At 47.1% G+C, this 14,924-nt stretch overlaps 2 protein-coding genes across 2 annotated transcripts in view; one reads left to right on the top strand and one right to left on the bottom strand.

Moving 5' to 3' along the window:
- The window catches only part of LOC109479319 (transcription factor SPT20 homolog), an 8,061-nt gene extending 3,928 nt beyond the window's left edge, over positions 1-4,133 (top strand). The window contains exons 3-7 of the mRNA XM_019781273.1: positions 170-232; positions 627-716; positions 1,134-1,256; positions 1,660-1,817; positions 2,552-4,133. Of these exons, the coding sequence (XP_019636832.1) occupies positions 170-232; positions 627-716; positions 1,134-1,256; positions 1,660-1,817; positions 2,552-3,029 (912 nt within the window). The 3' untranslated portion in view covers positions 3,030-4,133. The remainder of the gene's footprint in view (positions 1-169; positions 233-626; positions 717-1,133; positions 1,257-1,659; positions 1,818-2,551) is intronic.
- Positions 4,134-10,426: 6,293 nt separating this feature from the next.
- The window catches only part of LOC109479318 (zinc finger homeobox protein 4-like), a 141,461-nt gene continuing 136,963 nt past the window's right edge, over positions 10,427-14,924 (bottom strand). The window contains exon 24 of the mRNA XM_019781272.1: positions 10,427-14,905. Coding sequence (XP_019636831.1) covers positions 11,072-14,905 — 3,834 coding nt within the window. The 3' untranslated portion in view covers positions 10,427-11,071. The remainder of the gene's footprint in view (positions 14,906-14,924) is intronic.

Below are 14,924 nucleotides of genomic sequence, written 5' to 3'. Positions count from 1 at the left end.
CAAGGTGGGGTGGTTCACGTCACTGAGAATCTAAAGTTTCTTGGTTAGAATCTGTAGCAAGCCCCAGTGGTGTTGGGAAGGGCATGTTACACCTATTTCCATTGGACAATTTCATTGGTGGCGTTGGAGTATTGAAAAGGGTTTTGATTTTTACTTTTTATGTGTCCAGGTGATGCACCTGATAGAAGAGAAGCTGACAGTAGAGCAGGAGTACCAGGACAAGGTTAAACAGGTAAGGAAGGTGTAGGTTAGCTTCATCCATGTTCTGCCTACTGAAAAGCTATTCTCTGTCTCTGTCATGACAAGAAAGATAAACACTGTTAAAGTAACTTAAACATAATAAAGAGGAACATACAAACCAAGGAAACTCCTCAAACTGCTTTCACAAGTGCAGTGAACCATTGGTTGACCAAGATATTTGTTTATTTGATTATCTGGCTACTTGAGACTGTTGAGTTTTATTGACAAGGATATTTGTTTGTTTGTTTATTTGCTTTCTTGGTTGTCTAGCTACCCCAGAATGTCAAGTTTTGTTGAAAACAATACATGTTTTGTTTACCTTCCTCAGACAGAATTCTGAGTTGTATTTACAAGAATATTTGTTTGTTTGTTTGTTTGTTATTTAGATGCAGCAGCAGATTGACCAGCTCCGGAGAGAGAACGCCCAGCTCCAGTCCCAGCTCAGTACTTACCAACAGGAGGATGGCAGTAAGGCTGTAAGTCTGGTGGTTTAGCACACTTCTCCCTCAGGCCTTTCCAACAAAATGGCTCTTTTCTTAGCTACATGTAAGACAAGAAATCAGAGATTTCAGACTTGCTGAAAGTATGCAAGTATACAGGAAGTCTTGGTAATCCTTTGAAGTCAAAGATGACTGTAAAGGTGTAAAGAAAGTATTCTTGTGGTATTCCCCCATGTTGACCTCTGAGACCTTCACATTCACCCCATTTCTTGTACATGTGTTTGATGTTTGAACAGGAACAACTGTACAATATAGCTGTATATAGTTGTGAGGAGGGTGAAGTTGCATGCTCAGATTCAAATCATTCCCTTTTCACTGTAGACCATCCACCAATAGATAGAAATACAGCTACAATGTATTAATTACTTTAAGGCAATTTTGTTCTTCCCCCAGACGATCCACCAGCAGTTGAACGAGACGTTAGGCCACGTGGACGAGCTGCGGACGGACAACTCTCGACTCCGGGAGGAAAACAACAACCTTCTTCTGGAGCTGCAGGCATATCGAGAGTTCCAGGTATGAAACATGAGCATTGCACTAGTAGTAGCTGCTTCAATGCTTCACCTCAGTCAAGGATGACTTAGGTGTCTTTTACTTGTGTATACAATGTATGTATGCAGGGCTCGAAATACTTTTTCTGCATACATTGAAAATTACCTGCACCAGACAAATTTTACCTGCACCACTCTGCATTTAGGAGGTATGGATCATACATAAACTGTTCAGAAACCATTGCTATTATTTCTTTTATACTTCATGAGAGGTAACAGAGAATGCAGCAAATAATAATCTATGCACCTACATTTGTACATCAGAAATACCTGCACAGCCTCAACTTTACCTACACTAAGGTGCATTTACCCAGTATTTTGAGCCCTGGTATGTGACATATCAGCCAATTTTTAAAAAGCAAACCTGACCTGAACAGGGTAAGAACGAGATCCTGTCGGAGGAACTTCGTGAGGTGAACCAGAAGAACCGTGAGCTGAAGTTCCGCATCGCGAAGCTGGAGAAGGAGATCGTGTCATCAGAACAGGACCAGGAGGAGGCGGAGACAGCGCACGTGTCTAATGCCAGGTGGGGCAGATTTTTAAAAATGCTTATGTTAACCCTCGCAGAAGGAAAACAATATTGTTTTTGCTGTGAAGGTTAGACATCCACGTATAAGATACGCCCAAAACAGTTACTCAACTGGAATCCAATATGATTTTAGAATATTGTTTTTGCTCTGTTTCTTCCTCTTCCTCTAAACAAAGAAGAACTTTATTGCACGACAATTGCACATGGTACAATGTATGGCAAACTACATAAAGAAAGTAGCAAATAATAAAATGTCTTGAACAAGACCTAATGTCTAAACAAATAAGGTCAATGATCTGGACCAGACGTCTGTCACCATGGTAACTGGTGCTGTAGCAGACACCCTGTGGTGTTGGGTTACATTATGTAGCAGGACAACACAGGTATTTTTCAAAGCAGCTGTTGCTACTACCATATGTGATTTGGCCTTGAGTTCCAAAGATTGTTGATTAGAAAACCATGCAATTCATTCACTGATCAATTGATTATCCTTTTTTCAATTGAAGCAGCAGCGATCGGTCTTTTCGAATTGACTGATTGATTGATTGATGACAGGTTACAGAAGAGGGTCCAGTCCCTGGAGGAGGAGGTGATGCTGAGAAAAGAGCATCAGGAGCAACCGCTCTTTTTCAATTGATTGTTTGATTGATTGATTGATTGATTGATTGATTGGTTGATTGATTGAATGATTGATGATTCATTTATGAATTGATTGTTGGATTGTTTAACAGGTTACAGAAGAGGGTCCAGTCCCTGGAGGAGGAGGTGATGCTGAGGAAAGAGCATCAGGAGGAGCAGCAGCGATCGCTCTCCGACCTCAGCGAGCAGTACGACAAGAACAGGGCGCTCTTCGACGCTCTCGCGATGGAGAAAGAAGAGATGGCAAACACGATCGCGCAACTCCGAGACCAGGTACGGAGACTAGAGCAACAGTCGAGTGCCCAACAGGCTGGGTTTAAGGAGTTCGTTGCTCTAAAGCGAGAGTTTAACACCCTGAAACAGGAGTACGACGTGTTGGCCATGAGGGACAAGATGAGGCAAGTTTCGCTGCCGAGTCTGAAGGAGACGTCGCCGAAGTTACGGGCGCTGACGTCGGCGAAGTCTGCCCAGTCCGAACCTGCTCTGATGAAAATAGATGCTGGGAAGAGACACAAGAAGCCAAAAGCTTTGACGCATCTTTCCAGTTTCACTGAAGGAGGGCATAGATAGAGCCTGTGAAGCAACTCCATCTAGCAGGAGTTGAGAAAATTGCAGGAGTATGTCGTTGAACATTGGACATGGAGAAAAGAGGCACTAGCATTTGATGTGTATAGGAGGGCATAGATAATGTCTCATGAAAGTTTATCTGTGTTGGTATTAATCATACATGTAGTAAAATGTTGAACTTTATTCGAACACAAGGGTTACACAGAGATCAAATTTCAACTCTTGCAAGTTAACATTCGCAAGTGATTGGTCATTAATTATCCTGATGAAGGCGACAGCCATTGAAAATTTGATCTCTGTGTAACCCTTGTGTTGGAATAAAGTTCAACATTTTACTATGGATGAAGCCTGTCGACTGTGCAGCAACTCCATCTAGCAGGAGTTGAGAAAATTGCAGGAGTATATCATTGAATAATGGACATGGGGAAGACAATTTTAAGAGGCACTAGCCTTTGAGGCATCCTCATAGATTCACAGCAAGTTTAAACTGTGCAGAGCCTGTTGACTGTTAAGGTGTGCCACCTAGCAGTTGTTGAGAACATTGCAGCAAAAAGAAAAGTTTGAAAGCGCAAGGCTGAAAGTTAATCTGTTGAGCTTCACTTTCGGAAGATAGATTGACGTAAGCATTGAAATGTAGACAGACTGTGAAGCAGTGCCACCTACCAGCAACTGAAGAAGTGCAGCAGTAATGGCCACTACAGACCAACTGTTAGTGTTATACATGTATAACATGTTCTGTCTAATTCAGAAAAGAGATAATTTTCCATGACAACTTGTATAATTTTCCCAAGAATTATATGAGTCTTTACATACTAGTAATTTTTATATATCTTGTCTAAAATTTTAATGTAATGTTATGTTGCATTGCAACATATGCCTATAGCAAATTCCTTTTTGCATTGATGAAATTTTGGTGTCAAAGCTTTGATATAGAATTACATTTATACTATAGTTTTGTAGCAAATTCATGTGAACATATCAACAGTGGAACCTAAAATGTCTGTATATACATAATTGTTATAAGGGCTAATTGGTACAGTTTATTCTTACATGGGTATAAGAGTCAAAATAAATGTGAAATGTCTGTATTGTTTAAAATTCTGTCTTTTTCAAATGTTATCCACAAATGATGTGACTTTCCCCACCTCTTGCTTTTCCAAGAAAACAATGTACTAGTATTAGGAAGCTAGTACCTGCTAATTGTGCCTGAAAACCAATTATAATGTGAAAAAATTAGGTGTATTACTGTATCTGACATCACTTTTTATATCAAAATAAATTTTGAGCCGTTGTAAAGCACAATGCGCTTCGAAAAGCTGATACTTTTTGGAATTTTTTATAGAAAAGTGTAGAAATCATGCATTTTATAATCATGCATATTTTCCCGTTAGCTATGGGGCCTTGAAAGGCATATTTGATTGACAGACCTGAACATTCTCTCAACCTGAACATTCTCTCAACCTGAACATTCTCTCAACCTGAACATTCTCTCAACCTGAACATTCTCTCAAAAATCCATCAGTTCTATCAGGAGATATAAGTGTTTGAAGATTAACACATCCACAGACTTTTAAGAATCAGTAGATTGATTGCTATGGCCGTTGCTAGGGACAGCTTGGGCTGTGGTCTGCACAGGAATAGATGCTAAAATTTTATTTTTCTGCCAGCTTTTGCGTTTGTGTGTACAGAAATGCAGGTAAGAGATGCCTGGTGTCTGCATATAAATGACGCAATATTTCTCTCTATTACAAGAGGATTTTTACAAAAACTTTAGAAGCGTTGGTAAGAACGCGTTTGGCGTACTCACAACACGTTGTACTTGTAGTAGGAATCACAACTTTGCTACACGGTGAAAAGAACAACGGAACAGAACAGTAGAACGCCTGTTGTAGATCCCCTGTTCTAGATCCCATCTGTTACGGATTCAAATCACTTTTCCTGTGCGCACCTTGCGAAGGGGTCATGTTTCAAGTCAGGTGAGTGCTTCTTTTTTCTGTTAAAAGCTGTTTAACGATATCCAGCATCAGTTAGGGCAATGTCCGTCGTCCCAATACAGAAATGTCTATAGTAAGGTTGAACTATTCCGTACGAGTGAAAATACTATACGCAGAGGGCAGGCAAATTTGTGCCGTGATTACAAATTACGCAAAATTTTCGCCGCCGATTACGCATTACGTTTTAGTCTCAGAGCCTACTACGACTTAACGCTTTGCCGGTGATTTTTAGGGGGCTGCCTACGGATGACGAATTGAGACTAAAAATGCCTGATTACGCCTTACAGAAAATGGCATGCAGGCCCCCTAATATTACACTCGGCTCTTTTTTGCATACAAATTATTTAATTTCTGAGGCTGAGCCTGAATGTGATTTCATCACATGATCAGGTGTATGATTATAGCAACCTCGTAAAGTGTTTTTCATGAAATATGATGGTCACGTTTATTGAAACAAAGGTAATTTTTTGCACTTGTTATGCTTTATAAAAAAAGTTAAAATGGACATGTCGTTTGATTTCGAACCGTCGAAGCCTGGTGGAATGTTCCGTTTCCCCGGCAACGGTGGAATGTTTTGTTTCCCCGGCAACGGAGGAATGTTTTGTTTCCCCGGCAACGGTGGAATGTTCCGTTTCCCCGGCAACGGTGGAATGTTTTGTTTCCCCGGCAACGGTGGAATGTTTTGTTTCGGCGAACTGTTCTGGTAGCCTGGTAGAGGCTAGACAGACTGTACTGGAGTCTGTGGAGACAAAACTTCACTAGCCGCACCTCATAGAGGAAGAATGAAGGAGAATGAGATCACGGTGAGTCACAGTGCTACTTAGTTTCCGCTTCCGATTTACCGGTAATTTATTTTCCTTTGCTATTATTATTATATTAGATAAGGTTACGTTTTCTGAACCATTACGCCTGTGTGCAAGGCGCTACACTGAAGTGAAATGCACAGCTGTGCAGCTTTTAAGTTTTATGGTTGTGATCTTTATCTGTCAATATTATAGCTCATGTTGCGCGCGTTTTTGGTCAGATATTATTACCCAAGGTATGTGCGTTTGCATGGAACATAGGTCGGGATTAGGACCCCTCCCGTTATGTTATGTTATAGGTGCCGATTGTCCACACAGTAAGCCATGTAGAACAGAGAAACATTTTTGCTCCGAACGAAAGGTAACGACACTTTTAAAGGAAAAACCGGACACTATGGGCTGTTACTGCAATTTAACGTTACAAACCTCAGACATATGTACTGACAATGGCATAGTTGCACATGAATCCCACGTTTTCTAGCTTTTTGATTATATGAATCCCATTTGAAAATCTTTCAGCATGTCTAGTTGTGACGGCAAAATTTGAGTCGTTTTGTTAACTTTTGCCTAACAGTCGTTGAAAGTTGCAACATTTAAAAACTGGAAAAAAAAATAGAACGTGCCGTTTAGAACGCCCTTCGAAAGAACGCCCTTCGAAAGAACGCAGTTCAAATTTGACGATTTTTAAAAGGTTTGCACTAAAGGAACTAAAATCCTCTTTCTGTACATAATTCACAGTTATTATGTAACTATAATATTGCATGTGATGGCCGTGGTAATAAAGCTGCTCATGAGAAGAAACGAATTTTATTACGCCACGCTAAATGTAGTCAAAACGCAGGATGGTGTGTGTCTATAGTTACAACTGGGCTGAAATTTCTCCACCGCGATGTGTGCATCGTCGCAGTTTTTTGGGGGGCAAACCCGTTTGTCCTAAAATTAACCAGGTGTCTTTGGTATCAATGTAAAGGTGAAGAAGTGGGCTATCACACTGTAGTGAACTTTAAAAATGATAATACAGTACAATCTACGTAGTGCACTGTAATGTATGATTTGGGGATAGTATTTCTCGTGCAACGCATCACACCGCAGCGAAACGCAACGAATGCAGAAGTAACTACGCCACCGCAGGGCAGAAAAAGTCAAGGGTCTAATGACCTGATATTTAAGACATCAAATTATTTGAAAATGTTGTGTAAACAAATGCCAGCAGGACAAGGGACAGTTGACCTGCATATGGAGGGGTTACAGTGGTCGAAAACCCTAGCGACAAGGGATGGTACTGCAGATAATGAGCAAACAACAAAAACAAAGCAGGCTTTAAAAAGCATTGCCGTGGCGACGACTGAATGATATATTATTGCATTTGGTGGAGCTAGCAATCTCCATTACCATCATAAGAAAAACAGATTTCCCTATTTTATAAACACATGCATGTAGTGAAATTTACAGGATGGGTGGAGGTGTGGGGCTATATACCAAATAACGTTACACGTATAGGAGGAATCAGCCGTTCTTCCCCCCTAAAAAGGTTTCGACCATACTGTAAATCATACAAAACAGTTGCAAAATGAGCAAATACATAGTAACGAAAATGTGAAGAAAGTAATTTGAAGAGTAGATTATTTGCCATACCATACTAAGTGTCATTTATTCCGCCTTCTTGACCACGTAGATTTCATAATGAAAGCAACTTTTTTTTGCCAAACTTTTTTTTTTATTCGTACGCTCGCATCAGTTTTGGGGTTCCCAGAGGATGTCATCCATATAATCAAATCAACATGGCCTAACTTACTAAAAGATAACAGGACTACAATGAAAGACAAGACACCAGATGTAGTTAAGAACGTGTAGGTTTTATTTTACTGACATTGTCATCATACTATTATTCAGTGTGATAGCTCCAAGGCCAGGGAGAAGCTCGGTTCTCTCTTTCTCTCTCTCTTTCGTACAACCTCTACACGTACAAGTTATGTATACAAACATCTACGGACAACAAACAAATGTTCAGTCAGAATCGATTGTGAGGTATTGCAAGCAACAGTCAGTGGTTAAAGCTATCGTTGAGTGGCGTACAAGACGGATTATTGAGAGAGACTTGTACGTTAGAAGAGTTAAGTTGAGACGGCACCAGTGGTTAGTGCATAAAGAGTACAGCAGCAGCAAAGAGTCGCTCGCTGCAGAGTAGCAGAAGATTTGGATTGTTAGCTTGTGCTGGATTCGGTAACGAGCCGGGACGGGGGGTGCAGGGTGCGCCGCCTGGCGGGCTTTTTGCAGAGTGCAGCCTCAGGGGCTACTCAAGCAGTGAAATTTCGGTCTTTCCATTTTACACCTTTAAAATGAGGGTCTCAGTACGGAGTTTGTGCCTGAAAATGAATAACGAAGACAAATTGATCATCACGATACGCCGGTGCGAGACCATGCACCCGCCATCCCAGCTCAGAGTCATTTCTCTAGACTATAATTATTCGCTCCTTCCTTTGGGACAATCTGCATTTCTCCGTGTTTAATACATTCACAACATTCCCATAAAATACTGAAGCCGGACTCCAGTAGCGAGTCTCGGAGAAGATAATGCACTGTATAGGTGTGGATTTGGTTTGGTTTTGGTTTCAGAGCTGCTACGACGAAAGGCCCACGGACTTCGCAAACAACCGCAGTAATTTTCCCTCAATCCGCCTCACAACCAAGAGACTGCTCGTGTCGTATTGCTGTGCGCCAATATATATTGCAGTACGTGGCATTGCTTACAAACAAATGCAGGTAAAAGCGGTAACATTGCAGTCTTTTCTTTAAAAAAGAGATTCAATACACAATCATGTGTAAGTATGATTTCCAAGCGGCCACTTGTTACAGACGATCATTGTATTGTATGAAGAGGGGGTCGGAATTTTAAGAATACAGCGACTATAAGACTTTGCGTCTTGTTGCATACATTGCACGGGATCTATCTCCGCCCCTTCGCGTCTGTTCGTTCGTTAGTTAGTCGGTTGTTTGAGAGTCCGTGGGCCGCCCGTTTACAGGCATGTGGTGTCCTGAGGTCAGGAAGAGTTTATATTCACGGTCCGACCCGGCGCCGGCCGCCCCGCCCTCCGCCGCGCGACAGTCCGTCCCCCCGCCCTCCGCCATAAAATCCATCCACGTGTCGGCATCTTCCCGGAACTCGGCCTCCTCTCCGGGAAAATGTACATTATAATTATCGAGGCCGAGCGGCGGGAAGACGCGACAGGCCGGGCGGCGGCGGGGAAACCGGAGGGAGAGCCGACCGGCGGCCCGGGCAAGTTTGGATTCAAGATAAAGTCAGTCACATCTGCTAACTAAAAACTCTAGTAAGTAATAAACGACGCTTAAAGCTTCTCGAGATGCAGTGCAAAAGTGCAAAGAAGCGATGACAACAATAGAAAATGAACGTTTACGTCAATAAAACGGTAAGAAAACATCGTAATGTTACACGTAGTACTATCGAGGAATAAAACAGAAAAAGGCGACTCTCACAGATCCATGCAATGGATGTCGTTCTTCCCTAGACAGACCGATCCGCCGTGCTTCAAACACGCCATTCTCGTTAGAGAGTAATGTGGGAGTTTACATCATTAAGATCTCCCGTTCGGACCTTTTCTATTGCAAATCATAAAATATATACATCGACTTTTTATGATTCTAAATCATAACAACATCTGATAACTTTACGTAACAATTACTGTGATATCTTAATAACAAGATATAATATCAAGGAACATCTACTAAACAACTAAAGTAGTAACGTATTAATGCGCTTAGTCGTCAAGTTACAGGCAATTCGTAAGACCACATGATCAAAAATATGTATATCCAAGACTGTAAGGAAAATAACATTAAACTTTAAATACACTCACAATCTACCGTTACAAGGTGAGTAGTCGTTTTTTGTGGTTATGGTGGCTACAGACTATAGAATTCCGCTCGTGAGTAAATACAATCTAAGCATGTCTAACTGTTATGAATTCCCTTTTCGTCAGGCGTCACGTGAGGTATACGTGGTGGGGAGACAACCGTGGTGTCGTGTTTTAAGTCGACCTCGCAATTAAGATCGGACCACTAAAACTGCACCTCAAGATCCGCAAAATTTCATCCAACTATGCACAGGAATAGAACACGTGTATACGCACCGAGAGCTCGGTCGGTGAACGTCTTTCCGTCACACACAGCCTTATACATTAATACTGCAGTCTCCTACAGTTCTTTGGTTAGCGGGATGCACTGTCAAAATCGAACCTCGTCTTATTTCTTTATCATAAGAAAATCGTGACGCGAGGTCCCTTCTTACATTTTCCATTATTATCACGGTACTAAAATGCCACGGTACATGCAAGTATTTGACACGGGGCACCACAAGACGACGAAATGCCTCACAGAAAAATAGACAAAGTTCACAGCTTCAAACTGCAGTCCCTAGCTCTTTTCAGCAAATCTACTACTGAGGGCGTCGCTCTATTTTGATAGAAGCTCCTTCCCCCGTGATGAATAAATATGGAGTGATAGCACGCGTTGGTACGTCGCAGTCCTTTCTCAAAGAACTGACGGGTAGGTCGGATATACAGTCACGACAACTCGTCCATCCCCAGTTTTGGCTACCTCGTGCATGTGTGGTTGCTTTGCAATCTGACATCTCACCCAAAAAATAACAAATATTCACAACGATCGCTCTCTCTTCGAATTCTCTCTTCTTTTTTTGCGACATTTGGTTGGAATTTTTGTCTGCCAGACTGATCCTGTTACATATCAAAATAGAGCACTTCTGAAACAAAGCCATGATGGGATTTGATTCCTCTAAGATTAGGGAACTAAAAGGGTCGTCATAATTGATCGATGATTTACTTGGTATTTCAGCTTAGCTGTTCTTGTCATATTACATCTAAATCTATATCCTCTATAGTTATGATTTTGTAAATCAGATCTACGATTTCAAGAACACGACCTCTGCACGATAACTGCAGATAGAAACGCACTACAGTACCAGACCTTGTCGCGACAGTGTGTCATTGGACACTATTCATTCTCTCGACAAGAAGTCACTATAGAAACACATATAGACCACTACTACACTGAACATATCTGCTTCCTCTCTTTCTCTCTCTCGTGAGCCAGAATAAAGTCACGGTGTGTGCTTAGCACAACAACGACAACAACAAGACGGACATCCTCACCAATTTTAAAGCTTCAAATATTTGGCTTTTGCTTTTTTTTCTTCCTAGGGCTGCGTTCGTCCTCAGCTTCCTTCCACCCGGGGTCTCTTCTCCTCGGGCGCTCCTCCGTTTTCGGTCTCGCCTAGCGACGGTCCTATGGACGGACCGTCCGTGGTTTTCCTACTGTCCGTCGCTTCCGGGCCGCTCTTCTCGGCTGCTTCCGCCGCGGCGGAGTGGGCTAAAGTAGAAGTACTTGGCTTTGGTGTGCTAGTAGAAGTAGTATTAGAAGTGTTTGCATGTCCGGCGGCCGCCGCTAGGGGGACAGCGGCGGCGGCGCCTTTTGCCTCTCTAGACTTTGCTGTACCATTGTCGATGCTGCTGCTGCGTTCTCTTCCTTCTTTGTCGCTCTTTTCGGGCGGTGCTGTTGGCGGAGTGTATTTGGCCGCGTTGGTCTTGTGGGCGGGGGAGCGCAGGTGGGCGTCCAGCTGCTCCTCCCCCGCGAAGCGCTCGGAGCACGCCGCGCACCGGTACTCGTCCTCGTACACGCGCACCAGGGTCTCCTCGCTCTCGAACGTGCGGCCGAAGTAGCAGAAGGTCCGCTGGTGGCCGATGGCCGACTCCTCGTCGGGGAACACCATCTGACACTTCTTACAGATGAACTTGCAACGATGGCACTTGGTAACGCACGGGTGCCGGCCAGGGCGGACGCCGACCCCGCCTTGCTGTGGCCGTCCTGCTTCTTGGCGTCCTCCTTCTCGGCGGACGAGGACGGCGTCTTGCAGGACAGGTCCTTGGGCGCGGCGTGCGGAGACGTCATGAGTTCCTGCAGGGCCTGTGCGGAGTACTGCTGGAGCATGGGAGAGGTGATGTCGCCCAGCGCCGTGCCCTGCAGGGACACCGGGATGTCGTACGGGAAGAAGCTCTGTGCCGCGGCGGCTCCGGCGCCGTACCATCTGGTGCAGGTACGCGCCCTGCATGCTGGCCAGCTGCTGCAGGTAGTACGGGGGCAGCGTGCCCATGTAGTACGGCAGGAAGGCGGAGCTGCCGGCCGACAGCGAGTCGTGCGCGCCGATGGGGCTCTGCCCGAACCCCGGCAGGGCCAGGCTGGTCTCCGGCGTTTCAACTTTCTCCTCCTTCACCTTCACCTCCTTCTCCTTGCTTTGGTTTTCGGCGGCGGCGGCGGCGCTGGGGCTGCTGAGTTTGGGCGAGGCTGTCTCGCTCGCGCCGGACTGCTGTCCCAGCCCCATGAACGCCATGGGGCTGAGCGGGTGCAGCGTGTGGAAGGCGGAGCCCGGCATCTGCATCATGGGCGAGGCTCCCATCATGGCGGCCTGCTGGTGCACGGCCAGCGCCTCGTTAGCCTGGCGCAGCCGCTCGAGGCCCTGCTGCTGGAACATGCGCTGCATGGCCGTGGGGTCCACGTACTCCTTCTCCTTGGCCAGCTGCTCCGAGAAGTAGTTCTTGAGCTTGGAGATGTGTTGCTGGGTGAAGATGTGGTCGCGGACCGAGAGCTTGGCGGAGTACTTCACCCCACAGAGGCTGCACTCCTCCTTGGGCTTGTCGAACTGCCCGGGGGGGTAGTGCTTCCCCAGGGCCAGCTTTGACTTCTTGTCCTTGGCGCGGGCGTTCTGGAACCAGACCTGCACCACGCGTTTGGGCAGGCCGATCTCATTGCCCAGGATCTCACACTCCTGCATGGTGGGCGTCTTGTACTCGGTGAAGGCGGACTTGAGCATCTTCAGCTGCAGGTTGGACATCTGCGTGCGGTAGCGCTTGCCCGGCAGGTGCTTGTTGCTAGGCGACTGGGGGTCGCAGGTCGAGGACTCCTCGCTGCGCCCGGCGCTGCCCGCGTCGGAGTGCATGTCCTCGTCGAGCGTGTAGCTGAAGTTGTGCGAGCCATCTTCGTCCGAGTTGATGCTCTCCGCCACGTCGTGTTGGGACATGCCCTCTATGGAAGGCGAGATCTGCTCCTTAGTAATAGAGCCGAGCGTGTCATCCCCCATACTGCTGCAGGATGCGGTGGACTCGTTCAGGAGACTCGGCAGCTCTTCCTTAATCTTATTTAGCGGCTCTTCTGATTGGGCGTGGTTGCCCAGCAACGAGCTTTCCCCGTTCTGCTCCTGAGCCGAGGTGGACGGCTGCTCGCTTTTGTTGTCTTCTTCCTTCTCTTGTTTTATAGCCGCGAACCGAGCGAGCATCTTCTCAGCCGAGGGGTAGCTGTTGTCCCGCGGGTCGGGCTGGTTGTCGGGCTTCTTGCTCTGGTGGTGCTCGGACGGGCGGTGCGTGTCGTCGGGGTGATGCGACATGGCGGCCGCCTTGGCGAGCTCGGCGTCGGTGACGGTCTCGGAGCTCTGGATGATGGCCTCGACGGACTTGTTACTGCTGATGAGCTCGACCCAGTGGCGGGACTTGATGTGGGCGTCGAGGGCCGTCTTGGCCTTGAACATGGCCCGGCAGAACGGACAGCGCTTGTGGGTGAGGGAGGGCCCGGTGACCCGGAACTGGCCTTTACGTTCGCGGGCCCGCGTGTTCTGGAACCAGACCTGCACCACGCGCTTCTTCAGCCCCACCTCCCGGGCGATCAGGTCCAGCATCTTCCTGGTCGGGTTGCAGTCGATCTGGTACTTCTGGTACAGTATCTCCAGCTGCTCTGGCGTGATGGTGGTGCGCAGACGCTTGTTGCCCTCGCGGGGAGAGTCCTGGTCGGGGGAGCTCAGGGACAGCTGGCCGTCCTGGGACAACCCCTTCCCGTCCTCCATCTCTGAGTGTTTGCGTTTTGAGGAGGACGTCGTCTCGCCGAGGGACTGCGGTAGGAGCGGGCTTGCGCCGGCGGCCGCCATCATCTGGTGTGCTGCGAGCTGGTCGAGCGCGTACGGCATGTACATCATGTAGGGGCTATCCATGAGTGGGGAGGGGAAGAACGGCGCGTACGGAGACAGGAAGTGGACCTTCTGGTGCTCCCGCCACAGGTCGAACGTTGGGAAGGCCAGGTTGCACTTGTCGCACTGGTAGTGCATGAGGTGTTGTGAAGGGGGCGGCGGCGGTGGCATGGCGGCTGGGAATTTGATCTCCTTCTTGTCGGACTTTGCATCCTTCCCCTCCAGCCGTTCCTTCATGTCGGTCGGCGTCTTGCTGTCGGTGCTGCTGGTGCTCTCTGCGCCGCTGCTGCTCTCCCCGGCGTAGCACTCCTGCTTCTGGTGCTTCATCAGGTCAAAGAAGCGGGGAAAGACGGACTGGCACTTCTTGCACTGGTAGTTCAGGCCGGGCGTGCGCTGGTAGCGGCTCTCGTCGACGCTGTCGGTCGTGCGCGGGCTGGTCGGCTGGTTCTCGAAGCTCTTCCTCGCCTTTTGGCGGGCGTTCTGGAACCAGACCACGATGACGCGCGGGCTCAGGTTCAGGATCTTCGAGAGGTGTTCCAGATCGTCGTCTTTCGGGTAGGCGTTCTGCTCGAAGAACTCCTGCAGGACTTTGATCTGGTAGTCGGTGAAGCGGGTACGTCCCGCGCGCCGAGCCGTGCGTTCCGCCTCCGCCTTACGCTGCTCCTCCTGGATCTGCGCCTGCGTTGATGTGGTGGTCACCGTGGCAACGGGCGTGTTTACTACGGGCGGCGTCATGGCAACCGCCTTCTCTGCAGATGAGGGCGTTGTCGCGGGCGACGACTTCACCGTGGTCAGGTTCTTGGCGTCTTCGGGAAGCGGCGTGGATGGCGGGTTGTTGAAGTTGTAAGGAGAGTCCTTGTTGCGCTGGCGCTCCTTGAACAGCGTGTTGCGGAACCAGTGCTTGATGACCTTGGTGGGCAGGCCGGACTTCTCGGACATCTCCAGGATCTGGTCCTCGCTGGGCGAGTTGTTGATGTCGAAGTGAGCCCGCAGGATCTTCAGCTGCTCGTCCGTGATGCGGGTCCGAGGACGCTTCCCCTAGAAAGGACACAAGGAA

The sequence above is a fragment of the Branchiostoma belcheri genome, unplaced genomic scaffold (assembly GCF_001625305.1).
Source record: "Branchiostoma belcheri isolate BF01 breed outbred unplaced genomic scaffold, Haploidv18h27 scaffold48, whole genome shotgun sequence".
Classification (NCBI taxonomy): Eukaryota; Metazoa; Chordata; class Leptocardii; order Amphioxiformes; family Branchiostomatidae; genus Branchiostoma; species Branchiostoma belcheri.
The sequence above is the reverse complement of the archived record's forward strand: the minus strand, read 5'-3'. Positions and strand labels throughout refer to the sequence as shown.